The following is a 26,805-nucleotide window of genomic DNA, read 5'->3' on the forward strand; positions in this document are numbered from 1 at the left end:
AGAGGCAAGGAAGGATTCTCCTTAAGAGTCTTTGAGGGAGTGTAGCCCTAACACCACCTTGATTTTGGACTTCCAGCCTCCAGACCTATGAGAGAATAAACTTCTGCTGTTTTAAGCCAGCCAGTTTATGGCTTAAACGAATACAAACAGTGACCTTCAATCTTTTAGAGGGGTTGTGCCAGAGTCTGGTCTTCTCATCCGTGAAACATTTCACTTTACTTGGGGTAGGCTGCAAATCTGACGCTTTTTTCTAATACTTCGGAGAAGGTGGAAGAAATTCTCATTTAATGGGTTATAATGGGATCACTAGGAGGAGAAAAATAGGAATTTCCCCCACCCCTTGGCTTCAACCACAATTTTTATGACAAACTTCTGCCCCGTATATATTCTAAACTTCTTTTGCGTAATCCTGTTTTTCTTCCTTGTAAACTCTTTTCAAGCTATTTTTCACCACTTATTGCTTAGGGAGTTTTGGTTTGTGTATTTTCAGCTCATATTTTATCATGCATACACACAATTGTATCTCCTACACTTTTTACATAACATTACAGTGCCCTTACGCACATTTAAAAAGCACCTTTTCTCATTTGTAAAATACCAAATGATTTTTGAGATTTCTAATTACTTTTGATGAAAACCAATACAAAGTATTTTTTCCTCTGATTAAACACAAATGATATATTTTTTAAATTTCCTGTATATGATATAGAAATATATTCTGAGAAAAACATGACTTCACTCTATAAATAAAATTTAAAATATACGCTATAATACTCTTTAATTAGAGGCAGTAAAACGTAAGATTAACAACATTGGAGTTAGACTACTTTCAAACCCCAGCTTAAAACTCAAAACATGTGACCTAGGGCAGGTGACAGAACTCTTGCTTTAGCTCTCTAATCTCCAGCACTGTGGTGAGTGTACACATGAACTGCTTACAACAATGCCTGGCACAGGGACTTCCCTGGTGGCCATTGGTTAAGAGTCCGCCTGCCAATGCAGGGGACACGGGTTCGAGCCCTGGCCCGGGAAGATCCCACATGCCGTGAAGCAACCAAGCCTGTGAGCCACAACTACTGAGCCTGCGTGCCTAGAGCCCGTGCTCTGCAACAAGAGAAGCCATGATGATGAGAAGCCTGTGCACCTCAACGAAGAGTAGCCCCCACTCCCTGCAAGTAGAGAAAGCCCGTGCACAGCAACAAAGACCCAACACAGCCAAAGGAACAAACAAACAAACAAAAAAACAAAAATGAAAAAGAAAAAAAAATAATGATAGGTAGAATTTATTGAACACTTACTCAGCAGACTATTTCAGTTTTCTGCCATATCCCTAGGGGTGAGTGCCAGCTCTCCTAGGGTTTGTGGCATGTAGGTAGAAAAGTCTGAGAAGTGTTATTTACCTCAGTTCTGTATATCTGGTGTCTAGTAATCTGCCTGATGCAGAGTTGAACCTCAGTAAAGGCTTGTGGAAAATCGCTCCTGCTCTCTGTGCTGGAACATCCTTTCTTCCCTCCTTGCCTGGTGAACTCTTATTGGTCCCTCAATACCCAGGTTAAATGTCACCTCCACTGTGAAATCTGACTGTCTTCTCTGGCTCCCACAGTCCCTGGACTTCTTCAGACCCAGCACTAAGCCCCTTGATTTGGGGCTTCTGGCCTCTAGAACTGTGAAAGAACAACTTTCAGTTGTTTTAAGCTAGCCAGTTTGTAGTAATTTGATACAGCAGCCTCAGGAAACTAATACAGCTTGGAAACAGACAAATGTTTTCTGTGAAATTCCACCATATCTTGGAACCAGATATTTGGGATTTCTCAATAATTCCCTTCTCAACAAACACCTGACTGCATACCCTAAGCTCTAGCCATGAGGAACTACTCAATGTTTCAGAATAGGAGACGGTGTGACATACATCTTAGCCAGCTCTGGGATCAGATCCAAAGTGTCTTCAGGCTTCTGAATACCCTAGAAAGACAGTATGCTTACCTTTTATTAAAATATTTTTAGTGCAATTATTATATACGAGGTCCTGCACTGGGCACTATACTTACATTAATTTACTTAATCCCCACAGCAACCTTGTTACTATTTTACAGATGGGAAAACTAAAGCTGAGAGAGGGAAACTGGCTTGCCTAGGAACATATAACTAGAAGGTGGCAGAGCCAAGATTCCAAAAGTTCCTGATTCCTGTTGTGTCTGACTCTAAAACACTGTGTTCTTTCTGCTAGGTCAGTCCAGGTGGTGGAGAAATTCACAGTCTAAGGGGGAAAAAAGGCAGATCTTCTGCAGAATGACTCAATGATATTTATTACAGAAGCAATTGCTATAAATGCTATCATTATGATCAAGGAGGTCTTCATGGAAGAGGTGGCATTGGAACTGTGCCTTCACTTCAAAAACACATGTCCTGATTCTCTGCGAGGCACCGGGAATCCAGAGATTAATCAGACAAGGTTCTTTTGCTTGAGAAATTCACAGTGTGTAAGTTTGTGTGTTTGCAGGAGGGGTATGTGTGACTGCACGTGTGTTACACACTTATTAAAAGACAGTAGAATGCAATAGAATAATCAAGAATGTGGTAGAGGCAAGTTTCCTAACTCAGGGTCCCAAAGTGTATCTGAGAAGCCTTTTGGGATCCCAACCCCAGATGAGATTTGATGGGTAAGGAAACATTAGTCAGGAGGAGAAAAGTAGCAAAGGCTTTTCAGGAACAGCATAACACCCCATTCACAGAAGTCAAACAGCGTTCTGAGGTGCCTGGCTCAGCCTATCAGTTAGTGGAGTGTGAGGAGGGGCGGGGACTTGTGGGTTGGAACTGGTCGTGGGTGGAGCTGGCAGGACTGCCCGACAAGTTTCTGGTCTTGGTGCATCCTGCGTGGTGGCTTTCTGTCGAACCATAAAGTATTCCTTTTCAATCCTCACACGTTGACGAGAGTCCCCTCAGGAAAAGATTACTCTGGGAAACTGCAACTACAGACCGGCCACCGCCACCCAGCTGGCGCCAAATGCGTCCCCGCCCCCCAAGGGAGGCCGGTTACCATGGCAACTAGGTCAGGGCGGAAGTGGCTCCCAAAACTGACTCTCACTAATCAGGTGACTCTGCTGCCTTCTGCACGTGACACCGGAGCCCAGGCGCAAGGTCTACCTAATCAGACTCCGCCCCTCTTTTCCTTTACTGACAACTGACAGCGACCTCGAGCAATGGTCCTTGCGGCTCCCCCAGGAGATCCCGCCCCGTGGTAGTGGAAGAACCAATTAGACTGGGAAAAAAATGAAGCAACGCCCCAGGTTTTACCTCCCCTTGACAGACGCAATTTAGGCCATCCCTGGGTTCCTCCGCCCCCAGCCTGTTCCTGCCGGCGATAGACAGACCTTCTGCCCAATAGCGCGTCCCTTTTCTGTCGTTGGGTCCCGCCCCCGTGGGAGCTGAACCAATGGGCAAGCCAGGTCTCAGCGGGTGGTGGGGGTTGCACTGCGGTAATATGGCTCTTCCTTAGCCAGCGGCGGCGGCCGGCGGTGGGGTAGAGTGGCTCTGCCTCTCGGGTGACTGGTTTCTGGGCTGCAGGGGCTCAGCGGGTCGTGACTAGGCGGTGGTGGCGGATGCCGGAGGAGCGCCGGCCCCGCCGCTTGGCGGCTCCCGGGTCAAGATGAGCGCTTCAGCGTCGGTCGGGGGCCCGGTCCCCCCGCCGCCCCCGGGCCCGGCCGCCGCGCTGCCTCCCGGTTCTGCCGCGCGGGCCCTGCATGTGGAGCTGCCGTCTCAGCAGGTAACCCCGCGGGCTCTCGGCGCTCGGGAGGGGCCGGGAGGAGGCCGATGATGGGACCCCGTGGGCGGCGAGCTGACCCTGTACCGGCCGGGAGACCCTGAGAAGTGACCGGGAAGAACTCTGAGGACCGAGGAGGGCTGTCCAGAGGTCTTGGGAGGGGAGGAATCCAGGGATGGCCGAACCTCTGGGGGATCCTCGAGTCCCAGGAGACATCCCGTTACAGGAGATGGGCTGGGAAGAGGCGGGAAGGGACCCAGTGAAACTCCCTTGGGGCCCGCCTGTCCCACTCCGTAGGGAGCTGGGGATTCCCTGGCGCAGACCCTCCCCTTTATCCCTCTTGGGAAGGGACCCGGGGAAGCCCCGGTGTCCCAGGAGAGACGGGGGAAAGCGCTTTTCCTTTCTCAACTCACTCACTTGCTGACAAACCAATTGGTACTCTGTGCTGCGGGCGAAGTGAGGAGTCTTTAGAGTTTCCAGCATTTACTTTTAATCTCTCCTTATTATGAAGTACTCCCTTAAACTCTCAAGAAAAATCCTTTGGGACTTTGGGTTTCCTTCCTAATTCTCCGACCCCCAAGGAACGCATTTTAGCAATTTAGAGGGGGGGCGGTCTACTGCATTCCGTCAGATGAGTATCCGTGGAAGCACATTTGCTGTAATATATTCATGTCTTCCCCCATCCTTTAGCAAGGCGTAAAGGGCTTCTTGGATCCAACTTGGATCCACATTGTAAGCGGATAATAAAGAGAGAACACCGAGTTTCGGGACCTGACAAAATTCTTTGTATCACCCACCTATCTGTAGAGTACTTCTTCTTTCCTTCTCTCCCTTGCCTTCTTGCTCTCCCCCAAGAGGAGACTTTGCAGGAACTTTAGCATTAAAGAGACGGAAAGAAAGTACCTTTCATCTTTCCGCATCCACGAAGAGGACCTAAGAGAAACGGTCAGTCGTTGAGAATTTACCATGTTGGGTTTGTGCCAAGTGCTCAGCTGGCTGGTAGTTGATTTAACCTCACAACTCTGGGAGGTAGCTATTTTTATTAGCTCCATTTTGTAGTTCAGGAGACTGAGGCTTAAGTTTGTAAAATCGCTTGGCCAAAGCCTTGCCGTTAGTGAGTGGTGGGGCGGGTTTTCAGAATCCAGCCTCTGACTGTAGCCCGAGCACGTGGTTGTTGTGCTGCAGACTTGAGCAGTCTTTTCTCCACCATCTCCACACAGGACAGAGTTCTTTCCTACCCTTCCTCCAACTTCCCATCCCTGTCTTAGTACTTAGGAAAGAGTCAGATGGAAGAAAGCAGAGGCTGGGGGCAGAGGGGGGATGGGCAATGGGATGGATTTGAATACAGGAAAGTGTGGGGATGTGGGGACCGCTAAAGGGAAGGAGAGCTGGAGATCAGAGCTACAGTGGTGGCCATGGAGCTGAGTTGTTTGCAGAAGCAAGGGCTTTCTGTGCGGTAGAAGAGGATCTAAAAGACTGGGATAGCATGGGCCCTGGTTTTGGGGCGCTGTTGGGAAGGGAGTTTGTGGAGGGTATGAGTCTGAGGGTACTGAAGTTTGGATTGTATTTGCAAGATGCTGGGGGAGAGTGAAAGTCTGGTGGGGGAGACTAGCCTCTGGAATGAGCATTAATGTGAATTTTCATGTGTGGGGCGGGAGGTGGGTTGTGAGAGTGGATACTGGGAGAGGCAGTGATGGACACTGGTACAGGCATCCTGGAGAAATCCTAAAGGAGTCAAGAGCCAAGAGGGGTTTAGTTTGGGAGAGCTTTGGGAAAGTGTGGGATTAGGAAAGAGAAAGCATCATTTGTTTCATAGAGCCTGTTCTCTGATAACAGTTCCCAGTTTAACATTGGGGGAAATAATCCAAACAAACTGTCTGTGGAATAAATCCAACTGCATTTGTAAGCGTTTGTCCAATTTTTGGATTTGTGCCAAGGGATATGTAGTGGCTTAAGCGTACGGCTGAATGCTCTGTGATCGCTGAGTATGGTATTTACAGCTTTCTGGGGGTGTCATCCTTGAATTCTTGGAAGGCAGCCTATATAACAAAAGCACTTTACTTTTGCTCTTGACATTAATTTCGCTTTCTGGGTCAAAATGCTCAAGTTTTTAGGATATTAAAAAAGTAAACATTTTTATTAAAGGGTTATCTGTATAAAGGGTACCAATTATTAGTACACAGCTTGATGAATTGTCACAAAGCAAAGAAAGTTATGGAAGTACTACCCAGATTAAGAAGTACAAAATTATTACCATCCCGGAAGTCCCCCTCATGTTCTCTCCCATCTCTACTTTTTCTTTGTCTCCAGAGGAACCACTATTCTGATTTCTAACATAAGAGAAAAGTTTTTGCCTGTTCTTGAACTGTATATAAATGGAATCACACAAAATGTATTCTTTGCTCAATATTGGTTATGAGAATCAGAGAATGTGTGTGTGTGTGTATAAAAACTTTTTTCTTTTAGCATTAATTTGTTGTCTTTTTTTGCCTGTGGCTTTTGCAGAATTTCAAGGGTTTAGATAAATTGGAAATTCAATTAACTTTCTTTTGAGTAACACTTTGAAAATTGTGTCATTCTAATAGATGCCATGCTATTTGATAAGATGTCAATATTTCTAAACAGGTAAACAAACCTTGTTGATTTAGGATTTCTACGATAAAGTTGATTATTTCAAAGCATAGATTCAATGGTTTCTCCCAGCCACCCCCAGTCTGTTTCTAAGGTAGGGTTTTTCAACTTCAACACTGTTGACATTTTGGGTGGGTAGGTGGGTCTGTAAAATGTTTTGTCACCTCCGTGGCCTCTACCCACAGTATACCAGCAACACCATCTCAGGCCTGACAGTCAAAAATGTCTTTAGATGTTGCCAAATGTCTCTTAGGGGGCAAAATTACTTCTGGTTGAGAACCACAGTTCTAAGGTATATTTTTGTTTTAGGACAGAGAGTACCCCTGCTATTATTTACTTGTTTATTCCAGTCTTCATTAAGTCCCATTGATTCTAGTGGCTGTATTGTTTAAAATATTAATTTACTGTATATTAGTTCCAAAAGTATTGGACTCCCCCCTACCCCCAATCTGCCTCCAGAAGAAGATTTATTTTGTTTTGGCTCAAAGAAAGCCCACAAAACTGTAAGACCTAACTTATTTTTCTTATTTTAATCCACTTTTCTTAAAGAAAAAATATAGTTAACACTGCATAACTCCTGAACCTTTACATTTATGAGTACTAACTACAGTCCATAATATTATAGCTACTTGGTTGTGTCAAATGGATCTACTACTTAATTTTGCCTCCTTTTGCTTCTGTAGGATTTTGCTTTACCTGTAATTTAAGCCTGAACTGGTCACACATTTTGAAGATTGTTTTTGCTCTTTAATTTTTGGTTGAGGTTTGTAATTAACTAGTGAATATAAGCTCATCTGAAGAATAACTTCCTTCACATTAGGCATTTTGAAATAAAAATTTGTGTTTTGTAGTAGAGGTATTTATTATGTCCTTAAAAGTTTGAGAGCATTTCTTTCCTTCCCAAAGGCTTCCTCCTTTGAGTATAACCTAACTACATTTCTCAGATACTCGGAGCTGGGGAGGCTTTTTAGTGATTGTTTAGTGACCCTTTTTGGGTCACTCCATACATAAACACATAGTTTTGCATGCAGTTATAGTCCTAACCTAGTTTAATCCCTTCCATTTAAAAAATTTTACAATTCATTATTATTTTTCTTAGACAGTTGTCATCAGTATACATACATCTGCCACATTTTTGTATAATAATGTTTAGTTATGTTTGTTTAACCCCCATTGGTAGACTTTTGGACTGTTTCCAGCTTTTCTGTGTTATTTTGTTGCAATGAATATCCATATATAGGTATCTTTGAAATCATTCACTCAAAGGATATATACACATACACATGTATACATATACACATATACACACACACATATATAACCTACATACACATATACATTTTTTTGTTATTTAAATTTGTATTTCTTTAGTTATCAGTTATGTTTTAGTAGCTTCATTTATTATATGCCAAACACTGTGCTAAGTATATGAACTCATTTATCCTTACACAACCCTACGAGTTTCAATATTTTTGCATAGATTTGTGTAGCATTTTCATTTCTTTTGTGACTTGCTTGTTCATGTCCCTGGCATTAATTTTTCTGATTACTTGCTCATGTTTTTTATTCATTTAAAGAGTATTTTTCTTGTCTTTTTATGGGAGGAGGTAGGGAATATTAGTGCTGTTAACCTTTATTTCCCTTGAATTTTTAAAAATAGACTTTATTTTTTATTTTATTTTATTTTTCCTTTTGGCTGTGCGCGCAGCTTGTGGGATCTAAATTCCCCGACCAGGGATTGAACCCGGGCCCCCAGCAGCGAAAGCGCAGAGTCCTAACCGCTGGACCGCCAGGGAATTCCCTAGACTTTATTTTTTAGAACAATTTTAGATTTACAGACAAATTGAGAGGATAGTACAGAAAGTTCCCATATACTGTATACCCATTTTCCCCTATTTTTAACATCTTTCGTTAATATGGTACATTTGTTACAATTGATGAATCAGTACTGATACATTATTATTAACTAAAGTCCATATTTTATTCAGATTTCCTTCATTTAAAAAAATTGTGGTAAGATATACATAATATAAAATTTGCCATTTAAATCATTTTTAAGTATAATTCAGTGGCATTAGGTACATCCTCAATGTTGTACAACCATCACTACTATCCACTTCTGGAATTTTCATCATCTCAAACAGAAACCGTACTCATTAAACAACTCCCCATTCTTCCTTCCCCCAGCTCCTGGTAAACTCTGTTCTACTTTCTGTCTCTATGACTTTGCTTATTCTACCTTCTTCTTATAAGGGAATCATACAATATTTGCCCTTTTGTGTCTGGCTTATTTCATTCAACATAATGTTTTCAACATTCATCCATGTTGTAGCATGTATCAGACTTTAATTTCTTTTTAAGGCTGAATAATATTTATATACTACATTTTGTTCATTCATCTGTTGATGGATCCTTAGTGTTTACCTAATATACTTTTTCAGGATCCCATCGTGCACACCACATTATATTTAGTTCACCTGTCTCCTTAACCTCCTCTTGGTCGTAACAGTTCCTCAGACTTTCCTTCTTTTTGATGACCTTTATCGTTTTGAGTACTTCTCAGGTATTTTGTAGGATGTCCCTCTATTGGAATTTGTCTGGTTTTTTTTTTTTTTTTTTTTTTCTGATGATTAGATTGGGGTTATGGGTTTTTGGGAGAAAGGCTGGAGAAGTAAAGTGCCATTTTCATTCTATCATTTCAAGAGTGCATACTGTTAACATGACTTATCACTATTGATGTTAACCTTCATCATCACCAGTGAAGTTGTGTTTGTCAGGTTTCTCTGCTGTAAGGTTACTTTCTCCCACTCACCCCTCCATACTGGCCTCTTTGGGAGGAAGTCGCTATGTACAGTCCACGCTGAAGGAGTGGGGATTGATACTCCCCCTCTTTGAGGGCAGAGTATCTACATAAATTACTTGGAATTCTTCTGCATGGGAGAGTTCTATCAGTAACCACTTCCTTTTACAGATGAGGAATCTAAGGTCTGGGTAACTTTCTCAAAGTAACAAAGGGTGTCATCACAGGGACTGCAGTTTGGGTCTTTGATTCCCACTTTCCATAGATACCTATTCTTTTCAGGGTCTGGTGAAAAACAAAAGCTTTAAGTTATCTCAAGGTTCGAGACCATCATGCTTTTTATTTTATTTCCCACAGCACCTTTACATAGCACTGTGCTGATTACATAGTAGGAGCTCAGTACATTTTTTATTTTAAAATTTTATTTGTATACGGATTATTCCTTTGAAGAACTTAACAGCCTAAAGAGAGGAAGGAAATGGGATTGAAACACATATAAGAAAAAAATGATAGAAGCACAAAAGCTTTCTAAAACTTACTTTAGCTGTATGTGATATATATTTTTCCCTTACATGTTTCTGTTTATTAGATGTCTTACTTTTGTCAGTCTGATTTAATCATCTTTTTATTATGTGTTTAAAAGATCTGTTTCGTTGGCAAGGCCACTGAAGGCAGAGAGAAGGCCGTATCTTATTGGAAACATATGCCCCGTGCAATGTTATGTATATTTATTCCTTCCACAAATATTTGTTGAGCCCCTTCCTTGTGACTCAAATAAAAAAATAGTGTATAGTTGTGTTGTATAGCTATACAATAAAATGATGGCAATTTTTGAGCTGTTTTGGTTCTTGTAAACAAATCGGTGTGAGGAAGCTTCAGAAACAAAGAAAATATCAGCATCCTAAAATCATTATTTTTATGTGATAAAATGCCATTAGGAATTTAAGGTTTTTAAATTTTTGTGTGTGTGTGTGAAAATGTTTAGTTTTCCTTTGAAAGGAAAAGCTATGTTCTTATTCAGTGTTAACTTTAAAATTTCTCTACTGGGTCACAGTTCTTAACTTTGCGGCAGAAAATTCAGAAGTGAAACTGACTGGAAATAGAGCCGGAGCAGAATTGAAACTAGTAAGTTAGGCCTGAGTGAGTAGTAAAATGAAAAAAAAAAAAATTAGGTTTTCATATTTTCCAAATGTATATTTTTGATAATCTGTGTATTTTCATCAGTAGACATATTACTACTGGGGGAAAAATATTTGTCATTTTTGATGTGCTTGAATGAGTGCAGATACAAACTAGGGATGTTTTAGAAAAATTAGACAGGCCTATATTAAGAGGGGTTGAAACATTCTAGGTTTTATACTTTGTTTTAGGTTTAATGGCATCAGTAACTTCTCAGTTAAATTTTTTTAATGTCTTGTATCTTAGGAGTTGTGTTCTTAGCTTATACATGTAGAGGAGCACATGGAGAATGGAAACTTGACATTGGAATTTTTTCAAAAACATATTTCATAGTATACTTTTTTGGTTTAATATTATATACCCTTGTTTTCCATCTTATTTTAAGATGGAAGCATGAATTTTGAATCATAGAATTTTATAGATGCAAATTCTGAAGCCCTCAGAGGGGAAACTATTCTCCTGGCCAGAGACTTGGTCCCTCTGTTTATTTCCACCCTCAGGGAGTCAGTGAAGAGTATTAACTTAACAAATCTGAATTGAGTGCCCTGCTCTTCCTGCTGGTGGCAAAGACCTGACCAGATCCTGGGTCTCTCATGAGCATTTCACTGTGCTTGGCTTGGAGTTTTGAGAATTTGTTTCTTAGACTTATCTCTGGGCTTTGACACATTATCCCTACAACTTTGGGGATTTTAGGCTAGAATTAAAATGTAGGAGAGACTGTATTTTAAACTTCTCTTTTCAGGCTGAGCTGTCAGACTCCATCCCCTTTCCCCCTGTTATGGTATGTATTAGTGAAACTTTGGAATGTCCCTGTGTAATTTGAGTGATCAGTCTTCCTGTTTTGTTCCTGTCTGTCCTTTTTTGAATATCCCACTTAAGAAGTCCTGATTCTTTACCGCTTCACATTTCTGAAACAGCAGCCATCTGGTGATTGTGGGGTTTTTGATGCGAGGAATTTTATTTGTGTAATGTTTGATGCTGATTGCCATAGACGTCATTTACTAGTAATGTTATCAGTCATTGAAAAACTGGAGTCAAGTGCATTTATTGGTTGAGAAGCTAAGAAAGCTGAGTATTAGAACCCAGCACTTAGGAATCTCTGTTTGCTGGTCCATTGAAATATCTGGTACTTTTTCCCACCATGGTTTTTAGAATGTCCTACAAGATGCAGTCAGGCTTTTTTGAAAATAATGAGGAAAACAAGGAAGCTGAAACTGACAGCTGCCTTTGGCTTTTGTCAGTAGATTCCTGGGTAAGAAAAAAAGAAGATACAAATGAGTGAAAGTGGAAATCAGACTTTTATGGTCTATTTTTTTCCGGGAAAAACTTGGACCTCTTTTAACATAACTATATTTTTTTGACTAAGGGCTTAACTGTGAGCTACATGTGTTCATGTTAACCTATGTCAAAACTAGTTCTAAGTGCAGAAGTGGAAGAAACTGACCGAGTAATCTGTCTATTCAACAGATATTTATAAAGTACCTCCTTTGATTTATGTTAAGCACCGGATTAGCAACTATATGTATTGTTTCCTCCAACCTACTTAAGTCTTTCAGAGGATATGAATTATTTGCTGTTACAATTCCAGTCTTTTTTTTTGTATAAGAGCTAATACAGGGGCTTCCCTGGTGGTGCAGTGGTTGAGAATCTGCCTGCCAATGCAGGGGACACGGGTTCGAGCTCTGGTCTGGGAAGATCCCACATGTCGCGGAGCAGCTGGGCCCGTGAGCCACAACTACTGAGTCTGTCCGGCTGGAGCCTGTGCTCTGCAACAACAGAGGCCGCGATAGTGAGAGGCCCGCGCACCACGGTGAAGAGTGGACCCCACTCGCCGCAACTAGAGAAAGCCCTCGCACCGAAACGAAGACCCAACACAGTCAAAAATAAATAAATAAATTTATTAAAAAAAAAAAAAAGAGCTAATACAGGAAAACTACACTTTTTTTTTTAACACAACATGAAACTAATTTAGGAGTATGAAAAAACTGTGTTTTAAGTCTCGCGGCATGTGGGATCTTAGTTCCCCAACCAGGGATTGAACCCGTGCCCCCTGCAATGGAAGTGTGGAGTCTTAACCACTGGACCACCAGGGAAGTCCCTAAAATGTTAATATAAGGGTATATTTGAAAAGCAGCAACATGGGAAAGACTTTATACTTTTTCATTCTGAAAATAGATCAGAAAGCAAGATAGGCAGGTAGGCTGCAGGGTGCTCATTTCAGGTATAGGATATTTTACAGGACTGTACTCATTACAGGATAGAGTTGGTCCCATCATAGAACTGTACATATAGTAGGTATTTCAAGCTTGTTTTAATGAATTGACTAAATGGAGTTTTTCCTACATGCAAGGTATTTAATATAAATATAAAAATAAAGAACAGTTGTCCCAGTGCTCTTGAGTGACTGGTTTACATTTGATATTCCTTTATTTCTACCAAAAGAAATCAGTCTGATTATTAGATGGGGGCACTAGAATTGCAGAATTTCTTAATTGTACATTAGCGGCATTTTTGATATTTTATAAACTTGGATGTTTTAAAACTACCTGCAAATTACTAAAAATCGTTGCTCACTATTACTACCTTGTATTTTCAAGAATAGGTTACCTTATCAATGCCCTCTTCAATGAGGTAGCAAAATATGCAGTGCATTTTAGATATTTTATCAAAAATAAAAACAAAGTAAGTTGGTACTTAGAAGTAAACATAAAATCTGTTAAAAAATGGAAAAATTTAATTAATTGGTATTAAATTTCTGATGTGTACCAAATACTGTGTTAGACTCTGGTGTACTTCTTTCTTTAACTTCTCTTATTGTTGGAGTACCAGAATATCTTTGAATACGGTTTTACAATTTCTTAAAAGCAAATAATTATTTCTTTTCTTTTTTTCCCTTTAATATTTATTTATTTATTTGGTTGCGCCAGGTCTAAGCTGCGGCATGTGGCGGGCTCCTTAGTTGTGGCATGCGAACTCTTAGTTGAGGCATGCATGTGGGATCTAGTTCCCTGACCAGGGATCAAACCCGGGCCTCCTGCATTGGGAGCGCGGAGTCTTAACCGCTGCACCACTAGGGAAGTCCCTGTCCCTAACATTTTCATTCCACAAATATTGTGCTCAACTCTGTTCTACACTATCATTTGTATAACAGTTTTTTTTTTTTTTTTTTTTTTTTTGCGTTGCTACCATGTATACCACGGTGGTGAAAAATATGTTTTCTAGAACCTGATGCTTGGGTTCAGATCCTGGTTCCACAATTTACTGGTTCCAGTAGTCTGGAAGCTACTTAATCTCCCTATGTCTCAGGGAGGCTCAGATCAAATGGGCATAATAGCACCTACCCTGTAGGGTTGTTGAAAGAATTATGTGGGTCATAAATTTGCCTAAAAAGGTGCTTGGTGCGTAGTAACTGCTCAATGCTCACGAAATATTAGCTCTTGCTACTATCATTACTACTACTACTGCTGCAGTTTGTCAGGCTCCGAGGATACAGGATAAATAAGGCACTGTCCTTGCCCTGGAGGGATTTATAATCTAATGGTTAAGGCAACTACGTCAGCAGACCATTTTAGTGTAATATAAGAGATGGTTTGAACTAAATGCTGAGGTGGGAAAGAGAAGGAAAAGCATTCTAGCAGAGGGACCAGCTTGAGCAAAAAGGTAAGTAGGTGTAAAAGCGAATGGCAGTTAAGTATGTGAGGCTGGAGTTTAAGGATCTTGGAGGAGGATGGTGGAAACAAACGAGGTGGAGAGGTATAGTTTGGGATTAGATTATGGAGGGCCATGTGTGCCATGCCTTGGAATGTGGACATTATCCTGGAGGTAGAGGGGAGGACTGTCTTTTTTTTTTTAGTAGACTTTATTTTTTAGAGCAATTTTAAGTTCATAGCAAAATTGAGCAGAAGGGACAGAGATTTTCCAAGTACTTTCTGCCCCTGTACGTACATAGCCTCCCGCATTAGCATCCCACACCACAGTCACATGTTTGTTACAGTTGATGAACTACATTGACACATCATCATCAGCCAAAGTTCATAGTTTACATTAGGGTTTACTCTTGGTGTTATACATTCTGTGGTTTTGAACATATGTATAATGACATGTGTTCACCAATATAGTATCACGCAGAGTAGTGTCACTGCCCTAAAAATCCCTTGTGCTACACCTACACCCTGTGCTACATCTACAACTCCCTTCCCACTAGCCATGAATGAAAATTGTTCCACGTCCTTGTTAGCATTTGGTGTGGTCAGTATTCTGGATTTTGGCTATTTTAATAGGTATGTAGTGCTATCTTGTTGTTTTAGTTTGCATTTCCCTAATGAAAAATGATGTGGAACATCTTTTCATATGCTTATTCGCTGTCTGTATATCTTACTTGGTGAGGTGTCTGTTAAGGTCTTTGACCCATTTTTCAATCAGGTGGTTTTGTTTTTTTATTGTTGAGTTAAGAGTTCTTTGTATATTTTGGGTAACAGTCCTTTGTCAGATGTGTTTTTTGCATATATTTTCCCCCATGGCTTGTTTTCTCATTCTCTTGACATTGTCTTTCAGAGAGCAGAAGTTTTAGATTTTAATGAAGTCTAGTTTATCAATTATTTCTTTCATGGAGAGTGTGTTTGCTGTTGTATCTAAAAAGTAGTTGCCGTTCCCAAGGTCACCTAGATTTCTTATATGAATTTTATAGTTTCGCATTTTTACATTTAGGTCTGTGGTCCATTTTGAGTTGGTTTTTGTGAAAGGGTAAGGTTTGTGTCTAGATTCTTTTTTTGTGTGTGGAGGTCCAGTTGTTCCAGCACCATTTGTTGAAAGACTATCTTTGCTCTACACCTACACCTTGCGCTACATCTACAACTTCCTCCCCACCAGGCATGAATGAAAATTGCTCCACATCCTTGTTAGCATTTGGTGTTGTCAGTATTCTGGACTTTGGATATTTTAATAGGTGTGTAGTATTGCCTTTGCTCCTTTGTCAAAGATCAGTTGACTATACTTAATGTGGTATAAGTTTCTGAGCTCTCTATTCTGTTCCTTTGATTTACTTGTTTATTCAGTTTGTCAATATCCACAAAATAGCTTGCTGGAATTTTGATAGGGATTGCACTGAATCTATAGATCAAGTTGGAAAGAATTGACATCTTAACAATATTGCATTTTCCTATCCATGAGTATGGATTTTCTCCATTTATTTAGTTCTTCTTTGATATCTTTCATTAGAGTTGTATAGTTTTCCTCATGTAGATATTGTTCATATTTATACCTAAGTATTTCATTTTGGAGGAGTATAATGTAAACGATACTGTGTTTTTAAATGCAAATTCCCTTTGTTCATTGCTGGTATATAGGAAAGCAATTGGCTTTTGTAAATTTACCTTGTACCCTGCAACCTTGCAATAATTGCTTAGTTCCAGGAGTTTGTGGTTGATTTTCTCAGATTTTCTACATAGATGATCATGTCATCTGTTGAACAAAGACAGTTTTATTTCTTCCTTCTCAATCTCTATACCTTTTCTTGTCTTATTGCTAGTACAAGCTAGTACTTGTTTTTCTTTTCTTTTTTAAACTTTTTGTTTAGAAAGAATTACAAGCTTATTGAAAAATTGCAAAAATAAAACTTGTACAAGAATACCTTTATACCCTTTACCCAGAGTCATCTATTGTTAACATTCCATTTCCCTTGTCATTTGCAAGCTATCTCTTCCTAGGTCTATACAGATATAGATAAGTTTTTTGTGTGTGTGAATCATTTGAAGTTAAGTTACATACATCCTCACCTTTTATCCTTAAATACTTGAGTATGTATTTCCTAGAAGAGGTATGTTCTCTTTTATATCTGCAGTATAGTTATCAGTTTCAGTAAATTAACATTGATATAATGCTTTTATCTAATCTGTGGTTCATAATCTGTCAGTTGATCCCATAATGTCCTTTATAGAACATTTCTTTCTCCAGTTCATGATCCATTCTAGAGTCAGGTATGGCATTTAGTGGTTTTATCTCTTCTTTAAGGTAGAACATTTCTGCAGCTTTTCTTTGTCTCTTTTTTTTTTTTTTTTTTTTATAGCTACTTTATTTATTTATTTATTTATTTATTTGGCTGTGTTGGGTCTTCGGTTCGTGCGAGGGCTTTCTCCGGCTACGGCAAGTGGGGGCCACTCTTCATCGCGGTGCGGGGACTGCTCTTCATCGCGGTGCGCGGGCCTTTCACTATCGCGGCCCCTCCCGTTGCGGGGCACAGGCTCCAGACGCGCAGGCTCAGTAGTTGTGGCTCACGGGCCCAGCCGCTCCGCGGCATGTGGGGTCCTCCCAGACCAGGGCTCGAACCCGTGTCCCCTGCATTAGCAGGCAGATTCTCAACCACTGCGCCACCAGGGAAGCCCCCTGTCTCTTTTTTTAAGGTCAGTGTCATTATACAGATAGACCCCTTCCTCCCTTTTTAAAACAGACTATTCTTCATTTTCTGTTTACCTGATGTTTCCTCATGATTAGATTCAGATTATGCATTCTCTCAATTGGAATTTCTTTTTCTTTTTTTTCTTTTTTATGGCCATGCCGCATGGCACGTGGGATCTTAGTTCCCCAACCAGGGGTTGAACGCGCACCACCTGCATTGGAAGCTTGGAGTCTTAACCACCGGACCACCAGGGAAGTCCCTTCAATTGGAATTTCATGTGTGGTGATGCGTCCTTCATAGGGTATCACTTCTGGAGACAAATGATGTCCATTTGTCCCTTACTGGCGATGTTTATTTTGGTCACTCGGTCAATATATTATCTGATTTCTCAACTATATAATTCTGTATGTGTGTGTCTGCCCTTGAAACTAACTAATAAACAGTCTGTAGGGAGACACTTTGAGATCATGCATATATCCTGCTTCCCCCCCCACCCCCCCCGCCCCAGATTTATCATCCATTGATGATTTTTTTAAAAAATTAATTTATTTGGCTGCGCCGGATCTTAGTTGCAGCACACGGGATCTTTAGTTGCGGCATACGAGCACTTAGTTGCGGCGTGTGGGATCTAGTTCCCCAGCCAGGGATGAAGCTGGGCCCCTGCATTGGGAGTGTGGAGTCTGAGCCACTGGACCACGAGGGAAGTCCCCATTGATGATTTTTGTCTGAGGTAATCTTGGCTATCATTGTGGTAAAATTATGATTTATAAGCTCTTAACACTCCCTCCACATTTACCAGTCTGCCCTTGGCATTGTATTGTGAGAGTAGGACAGTTTTGAGGAGAGACTGGCAGTGAGAAGAGTCATTGAGAAGGCGGTAGGGAGAAGGCTGCTGATGAAGTTTCTAAATAAGGGGAGACTGAGGCCTAAGCTGTGAGGCAGTGTGAGATATTCATTCATTCATCATTCCTTTATTCCTTCAGCAAACATTTATTGAATATCCGTGTGGCTGCGCTTGGGATAAATAGATGGTTTTGGTTCTTAAGGAGTTTATAGTCACAGGAGGCTACAGAAAGGCCAAGAGTTGTGACAAAATAGAAGTGCTATTAAGAGGTATATATAAAATAAAACTTTAATGTGTATGTTAAATATAACATACACATAAGGCTACTGTCTTATGGCACTGTGAAATATCTAATCTTGTCCGTGGTTTACTCATTGGTTCATCCATCAAACACTTACGGAGTATCTACTTTGTGTCAGGTGCTAAGTGCTATGGGTAAAAAGAGGAATGAAACTTGGTTTCTTTATTTAAGGCTCACCCCTCTTTTGGGGGTACACAGCCATATAAACACAGTTGATAAAGCATGATTGTGAGCATGATTGTGGTAAGTGCTGTGATGGTGGCATGTATATAGCATAGTCATGGCACAGAGGGGAGAAATTATCATCTTGGTTTAGGGTAGTGGATGGGGCAGTGTGGTCAGGAAGGATGTCTCAAAAGTGGAGATTCTGAGTTGGGTCGTGAGGAATGATTTGACATTTGTCTGCTTAATTGTAGATACTCATTTTAGTCCAACTCTGTGATTACCATTTGCTGTCATATTTTCCTCCAGTCAAGATTCATGGCTCGTTTTCACACACTACTGCAGAAATATCCTTTAAAAATTATTCATGAATGAATTTGCCACTCTTACCCTTTTATCTTTTGTCATGCTGCCTTGTGTTTTTAGTAGCTAATGTCTTTAAAACCATTCTCGTAGTATTTTTAGCTACAGTAGTTAGAACCATCTTCCCCACTTAACAGGTGAGAGAATCAAGGCCCAGAGAAGAACAATGAAGAGCTAGAGTTCATACCCAGCTATTTTGGTTCTAAATTTGGAGCTTTTCCCACTATCTTAGTCTGTTTGCTTCTTGGATTTAAAGCACAGTTTTCCAGCTTCACCTTTGTCTCTACCTTCACAAACCTGTATAGCTTGGGTTAGGTGGATAGATTTTGAACCTACAGGTAAACTGACCACTAAAAGCTGAGGCAACCTGTAGGGTAATAATTGTTACATTATTGAACTACCTTATGCACTAGCACTGTGTCTAAGTGCTTTGCAGTTCTTCCCTTTACTCTTCATTCATTGCAACTCTATGAGGTAGAAGCTGTTATTAGCTCCATTTTACAGATGAGGTGTCTGAAGGTTAGAGAGATTAGTTACATACCCAAGGGAAATAGCAGAGCTGGGACTCAAACCTAAGTTGGCTAAGTTTATACCACAACACAAAACCAGTGTTTGGTATAATTGGAATAAATAGCTCACAGTCTGATTTTGATCTGAAGCACAAGCCCTTTGTTTTTTCTCAGGTTGATTTAATTGAACTCAGTTTGTATCTGGGAGTCTCTGGAACTGTTCACCCTAGTGCTGCAGTGTGCTGGCTGTTGCACAGGAGTTAGTCCTCCTGTCACGAGTGGCTTAATCTGCCTCTTCATCTGTTTCTTTCGTGGCTGAGCATCTATCAAAGTCCCATATTATTGGCTCTTAAAAAAGTCAAAACTTCTTGGTGCAGATGTGGAAATGGGGCAGAGACGAGGGCTCTTAATTTTATTGAATTTATGTAGGAGCGGTAGTCAGAGGTACTTAGTCTTCCGTTTCGTTGTGCAGTTCCTGGCACATCATGGGTACTCCAGAAATGTTGAAATACTTTGGTTTGTTAGGGCACAATGTATAGGAGAGAACTATGAAGACAATGAGGATGTTTGTGAATGTTGCGAGCTTATTGAGACAGATTGGGATTGAAGATGGTACTGGAAAGTAGATTTAGGGCCTTTGGATTTATTTAGTAAAGCTTGATTATAGTGGGAGGACCTTATTAGATAAAGGCAACCTGGGTTAGTTCTGGGGCAAAGAGAAGGGGGTAATGGGAAAGAAATAATGGAAATGAAGACACGAAGATTCTAATTTTGCTAATCTTGGTAGGTTTTAAAAATAGTCTCCCTGAAATCAGTATGTTAACATTTAATGCATAATGGGGACTATCCTGGCGGTCCAGTGGTTAGGACTCTGCGCTTCCACTGCAGGGGGCATGGATTCAGTCCTTGGTCGGGGAACTGAGATCCAGCAATGCCATGCGGCTTAGGGGCCCCCCCATCCCCACCCCCGCGCGCCGCCAAACGCATAATGGCCTGTACTTGTTTAAGGAATTGTATAGAGATTACTATTTGTGAGCTCTTGTTTGCAGAAGAGGAAGTTGATATGTGTATAAGAGAAGAAAGCTGGTTTTTACAGTATAAACAACAATAGCTTTAGGGAAATGAATGAAGAGTGTGGAAAAGAAGAAACACATGCCAGAGATAACTGTGAAGAAAGAATTGATGGGCTGGGTGGCTGATTAGAAATGGGAGTAGGGGCATGGGACATCTGCCAGGCAAAGATGTCTCAAAGGTTTTGAAACAGGGTATCTGGGAAGCAAATACATGGTGTACATGCACACATGTACACATAGCCTAGGAGATCAGGCCTGGGTGCAAACCTTGATTTTGCTACTTACTAACAGTGTAAACATGGGTAGGTCCATTTACTTAGGACCTCAATTTTATTATCTAAAAAATGAGTAAAATGGCTTAGACTAGTGCTTATTAAACTCAGAATGTAAATACAGATTACCTGGGGATCTTGTTAAAAATGTAGATTCTGATTGAGTAAGGTCTGTAGTGGGACCTGAGAATCTGCATTTCCAACAGGTTCCCAGGTGATACTGAGTAGCAAAGGCTTAGATGACTTTCAAGATCCTTTTCAGTTCTGTAATTCTATAATTCTATTTATTGAATGTTTGTCCTTTGGAGATCTGTTACACTCTTGTGACTATTACCTCTATTTAGATAGATGAATTCTAAATCTGTCTCTTTACTTCAGATTAGAAATGCCTAAACCAATTCGTCATTTTACACTAACCACATCCCTTTCTTGACATCTCTATTTGTTAATACTTTATATTTGTAAAATGCTTTACAGTTTTTCAGAGAGCTTTTATATCCATTATTTCATTTGATTCTTAAAATAACCCACAGAGGTAAGCATGCAGGAAATATCTCTGTTTTATGGAAAGGAAAACAGTCTCAGAGAGACTAAGTGGTTTGCCCACTAGTGAGTGGTTAGAACCACCCTTGAGTTCAGGATTATTGACTCTCTTACCACTATGTCACACTGCTTCTGGTAATGACTATCACAGATACCTGGGCTTAAGGGTTGGTTGCCATCTCTGTTTTTTTAAAGATGTAAATTTAGTTTTATTTTAAAAGATAGGTAATATATTCATATGGATCGCAATTCAAAGGTATGTAAGAGGATACAGTGAAGAGTCTCCATAACACTCTGTGCCCCAAATACCCATTTTCCCTTCCCTTGGCCAACCAGTGTTATCAATTATATTTTATGCATCTCCCATCATTACATAATAATATTCTTTTTCCCTGTGAAACATAAATGATAATTTGTTAAGCACAGTGTATACACTGTTTTGTACTGTTTTTAAAAAACTAATAGTATATCTTATAGATTGTTCCATATCAGTGCTCAAAAAGCTGCCACATGATTTATTCTTTATAGCCCCATAGTATTCCACTGTAGGATATACATTCTGTAATTTAGCAATCCCCTGTTGATGAACATTTAACTTATTTCCAGTTTTTGCTACTGTTGTATTCCATACATCATATTGTATATCTGCAAGTGTATTTTTAACACAAATGCAGAAGTGGAATTTCTGGGTCAAAGAATCTATGCATTTGTAATTGTGGTAGGTATTGCCAGATTGCCATCTTAGAGGTTTTACCAATTATACTTTTTTCAGGGACGTGTCTGTTTTGCCACTGCCTGCCTCTGAATATGTTATCAGACTTTGTGATCTGTGCCAATTTTAGTGTAGTTTTAAGTTGCATTTCTCTTATGAGTGAGGTTGAGAATCTTTTTTTGTTTAAGTGCTATTTGTATTTTCTGTGAATTAATCTGTTAATATTCTTTGTCGGTTTTTCTGTTGGGTTGTTGGACTTTTTGTTCTATGAACTCTTTATTTTATTTTTGGCTGTGCCTCACGGCTTGCGGGATCTTAGTTCCCTGACCAGGGATTGAACCCGGGCTCCTGGCAGTGAAAGCGCCGAGTCCTAACCACAGACCACCAGGGAATTCCGATATGAACTCTTTATGTTTTAGTGAAATAGTCTTTGTTATATGAATTAAAATCTTTTTGTTTGGTTTTTTTCCTTTGATTTTGCATATGCTAGTTTTTGTCATGCATAATTTAAAAACATTTTATGTAGTAAATTTTATTGATTTTTTTTATCTTTCTTTTTATAGCTTCGGAGTTTTATGTCATTCTTAGACCTTTGAGGTTATAAAATAATTCTTCATGGTTTCTTTTGATACTTTTATGCTTTAATTGTTTACATTTGAATATTTTTAAACCATCTGGGATTTGATGTAAGGTATAGGGTATGTTTCTTGTATATATACATATTTCTTTTCTTTCCTTCCCTTTCCCTTTCCTGATGGCTACTCTATTGCCCTAACACCTTTATTGATTAGTTCTTATATCTCTAGAGGTCCTTTAACTCCTTTATTTCTTTTATCAATCTTCTCTTTGTCCTCAACCATATCTGTTATCTGGTTAGTCTCCCCATTAAGCCCATTTTTGTCTTTGTGCTCCTATAGAGTCTTATCCTTTCTTTCTGGTCTTACTGATAATACTTTAAAACTTTTTATTATGGAAATTTCAGTGAATGAAGAAATATAATGTATACTTTATATATAAATGTGTATTGAAATGCATACATACAGGGTGGGATGTAATAAACTCCCAGGTACCTATTACCAGTTATTGGTAATAACTATCAATAACTATCACCTCATGGTAGATCTTGTTTTATCTATATACCTAACTAACAATACTTGTCCTCCCTCCCTCACCCCAATTATTTTGAAGCAAATTACAGGCACGATACTACTCTAAACACTTGGACCATTGAAGCTGTCTTCTGTCTTCCGGTTTTTATCCTCCAGGTCATCCTGTGTAATTCTGTGTCTTTCTTCTGTCTTACATTTCTAAAAATAACAGTTTTTTAATTAAATGGTCTTTGAAAGTATATGTTGGATACTTTTACCTCAAACTGGCTTTTTCATGTGCCCAAACTCCGGTTCTTTAGAAAGATTACATACTCTGAAACTAGGGAATACCATGTTTGTATCCCCGCAGTTCCTAGCATAGTCTGTAAAGGAAATAACAGCAAGTAAAATAGAAGAAAGGGGACTGAGAGAGGGAGGATGAGAGAGACATACATGGAGAACAATACTGGATCTGTCACTACAAAGGCCTATTTCTTAGAGCAACACTACCCAGAGGAAACATGGGAGAAAAAGGGCAAGTTTGGACTTCCCACCAAGATGGGGGTGAATAGGGTAGAGATTAAAAAAAACAAAAAAACCCAGAGCCAAAATGTATAAGAAATGTAGGAAGTTCAGAGACATAGATAATTTTGTCTTTTCTTGTGGAGAAGCCTGTTAGTGCATAGTAAACGACTGAATTAAATTCTAGGACTTATTTGAACTTGAGTGAGAGGAGAGTTAATGTCAAAATAAGCGCTTTGGTTCCAAGGTTGTGTAATTTGTGTCAGAGAAAGTTCTCAGTTAGGAACAGGAGCTATAAAGTTTTTATGAGAGATCAGAGTTGGTGGTTGGTTTGTTTAAATCTGTAACATTGGGTGTTGGCACCACCTGCTTTCTCTCCAGCAGCATCGAGCGCTAGTTTTAAAGCATTTCTGTGTTCTTCAAAAGTGTTCACAGTGAGTCTTTCAGCTGGGATCAAGAGATTAGAAAAAATAGTTAGGTGATTGAGCCTGCTATAATATAGAAGGGGCTTTTGTATTTTTAAAAAAGACTGACCTAATTTATCCAGCTTAAATTCTTGATTTGGTAATTCAACATTTTTACCTTCCATGGAAATGTGGAAAACTAATTTTCTCCCAGGTTTGCTTTTGTTGTCCCTCAAAAAAGTGTACCAAAGTAGCAGTAATCTGACTTAACCTGGGCCTTAATTCTTCCATGCCAGTTAGCCTGGCCCCAGGCTGAGAATAAATGCCTGACCTGAAAAAGAAATGAACTGGGAATAGGAAAGGGGAACGGTATTCAGAACAAGTTTGACTACATTTCCAAATCAAGTGCTACTTTAAAACTTCTCATAACTCAGTGATTATCTACATTAGGGGTCAGCAAACTGTGGCCACCGGTCACTGGTTTTTTGTAACAACTGATGAAATAAGAAAGGTTTTGACATCGTCAAAGGATTACAGACAAACAAAAACCCAAAGAATTTGCGGAGACAGGATGCACCCTGAAAATCTTGAAATATTTATTTTCTTTTCCTTTTAGAACAAGTTGACCAACCCACGATCTACATCATTCAGGGTATATAGTAGTATTTATTTACGTGGACATTTAAAATTTCTTGTTCTTTTGTTTGTGTTTCATATTAGCACTTTGTTTTTGTAAGGGTTATGCAATTTTCCATTGTGTGAATATACCACAGTTTGAGTGGTTATTCAGTTTTTGCTTTTATAGCCCGTATTTGCATTTGGGCTATAAATCACATTTTTGTGATTTGTGGAATTTCTTGGTCAAATATTATGTGCAGTTTAAAATTTGGTAATTGTTGCTGAATCACTGTCCGTCCAAAATGGACCATTCTGTATTTTCCCCAACATTGTTTTTCTTACTAGCATCAGCCCTGACAGAGACTAAAATGGTTTGGTTAATCATATAGAGCTCTTTGTTTTCTGTTGCTGAGTAACAAACAAAACATTTAGTGGCTTAAAACATCATCATTTATTTTGCTCATGAATATGCAGTTTGGTTCGGGCTTGGTGGGACCAACTTGTCTGTGCTTTACTTGATGCCATTTCTGGCGTCTCAAAGGCTGGGTACTGAAATGGTCACTTGCGTGTCTGGTTATAGCTGGGATCTCTCAGCTGGGGCTGAGAACACCTGCAAAGTCTTTTCCACTTGGCTGCTTGGCATCCTCACAGTGGGGTGACTGGATTCTGAGGAAGAGCATACTGTAAAGAGGACCAGGTAATTTTACGATTTAGCTTCAGAAGTCACATGGCATTATTTCTGCCATAGTCACAGGCCTGCCCTCATTTAAGGGAGAGGGAACATAGACGCCACTTCGTCAAGGAGGAGTGGCAGCATCACATTGTAAGAGAGCACGTGGGATGCGATGTATTGGTGCGGCCGTTCTTTGGAAACTACAGTCTCCACAAGCTGGAATATTTGTTTTGGTGTGCATATCTTTACGAGTGGGATTATACGTCTTTTCATATGGTTATTGCCCATTTCCATTTCTTTTTCGGTGGCTGCCTTTTTGTATCCTTTGCCCCCTTTTCTATTGGACTATAGATTATTGATTATATTATTGATTTGTAATAGCTCTCGTAGACTAAGCAAATTAGACTCAAAATTTGTTTAGAAGATACGTCACCGTGGTCTTAGGAGTTATAAAAGGTGTGTGCGATGATAGCTTAGTTTGGTGATGGTGGGGATTTGTGGAGTCATTATATTTAAGAAACGCAGTTTCTCTTGTTTTTGAAGCAAGGGGTACAGGGAAGGGGGTGCACGATAGCCATTTCTTCCTCCTTCTGTTGGCCATCAGCCTCCCTGAGTCACTCTCCAGCAGTGACGAGGAACAAGATCAAGGACACCACATTTCTCTTTGGTCATTATTATACCTCAGAAACCAGAAAGTTTTAGATACCAGCCAGGGAAAGGTAATATTTGGGAGGAACATAGAACACCGATGGCGCACCTTACTACTGAAAATTGCTTTGGTTTTCTTTTAGTTCTGGGGTGCGTTTTGACTTGCTGTCACCAAGGTTAAGGTTAAAAATTATATCAACAAAAACGGATTGACCCACCAGAAATTACCATTTTCTAAAATATGAAGATGTTTAACAAAATAAAACATTTCTTTGTACCTTGTCTCTAAATTAGAATGTTCTCTTCATCTACTAACCTGTTAATGGGATAAATTCTTTGTTTTTAAATTAATTAATTAATTTAAAAAATTTATTTTATTTTATTTTTTTTAAAGATTTATTGATTGATTAATTGACTGATTGATTGCTATGTTGGGTCTTCGTTTCTGTGCTAGGGCTTTCTCTAGTTGCGGCAAGCGGGGGCCACTCTTCATCGCGATGCGCGGGCCTCTCACTATCGTGGAATCTCTTGTTGCAGAGCACAGGCTCCAGACGCGCAGGCTCAGTAGTTGTGGCTCACGGGCCTAGCTGCTCCGCAGCATGTGGGATCCTCCCAGACCAGGGCTCGAACCCGCGTCCCCTGCACTAGCAGGCAGACTCTCAACCACTGCGCCACCAGGGAAACCCAAAAAATTTATTTTATTTTTGACTGCGTTGGGTCTTCCTTGCTGCACGTGGGCTTTCTCTAGTTGCGGCGAGCGGGGGCTACTCTTTGTTGTGGTGTGTGGGCTTCTCATTGAGGTGGCTTCTCATTGTGGAGCATGGTCTCTAGGCACTCGGGCTTCAGTAGTTGCAGAGCGTGGGCTCAATAGTTGTGGCTCGCGGACCCTAGAGCGCAGGCTCAGTAGTTGTGGTGCATGGCTTAGTTGCTCTGCAGCATGTGGGATCTTCCCAGATCAGGGATCAAACTCGTGTCCCCTGCATTGGCAGGCGGATTCTTAACCACTGTGCCACCAGGGAAGCCTTGGGATACATTCTTGATAAACAGTTACAATGTAAGTCTTCTCTCTAGTTGTAATCTTTGATAGTTTTATAGGGACTGGGTATGTCATTATACAGTAGTTCTCATTTTAGGTATGGTTTGATCCAGAGACAAGTTCTGTTGCCAGGACTTTTTTACTTTTATTTTTTTAATTGAAGTATAGTTGATTTACAATATTAATTTCAGGTGTACAGCATAGTGATTCAGTATTTTTACAGATTACACTCCATTAATAGCTATAATGGCTATAATTCCCTGTGCTCTACAC

The 26,805-nt window shown here is 40.0% G+C and overlaps 1 protein-coding gene across 4 annotated transcripts in view; it reads left to right on the plus strand.

The window, feature by feature from the left end:
* Positions 1 to 3,467: 3,467 nt before the first annotated feature.
* The window catches only part of UVRAG (UV radiation resistance associated), a 312,724-nt gene continuing 289,386 nt past the window's right edge, over positions 3,468 to 26,805 (plus strand). For all 4 annotated transcript variants that reach the window (XM_057553092.1, XM_057553093.1, XM_057553094.1 and 1 more), the window contains exon 1: positions 3,468 to 3,763. In XM_057553092.1, the coding sequence (XP_057409075.1) occupies positions 3,647 to 3,763 (117 nt within the window). In that variant the 5' untranslated portion in view covers positions 3,468 to 3,646. The remainder of the gene's footprint in view (positions 3,764 to 26,805) is intronic.

This window comes from Balaenoptera acutorostrata, chromosome 9 (assembly GCF_949987535.1).
Source record: "Balaenoptera acutorostrata chromosome 9, mBalAcu1.1, whole genome shotgun sequence".
Classification (NCBI taxonomy): domain Eukaryota; kingdom Metazoa; phylum Chordata; class Mammalia; order Artiodactyla; family Balaenopteridae; genus Balaenoptera; species Balaenoptera acutorostrata.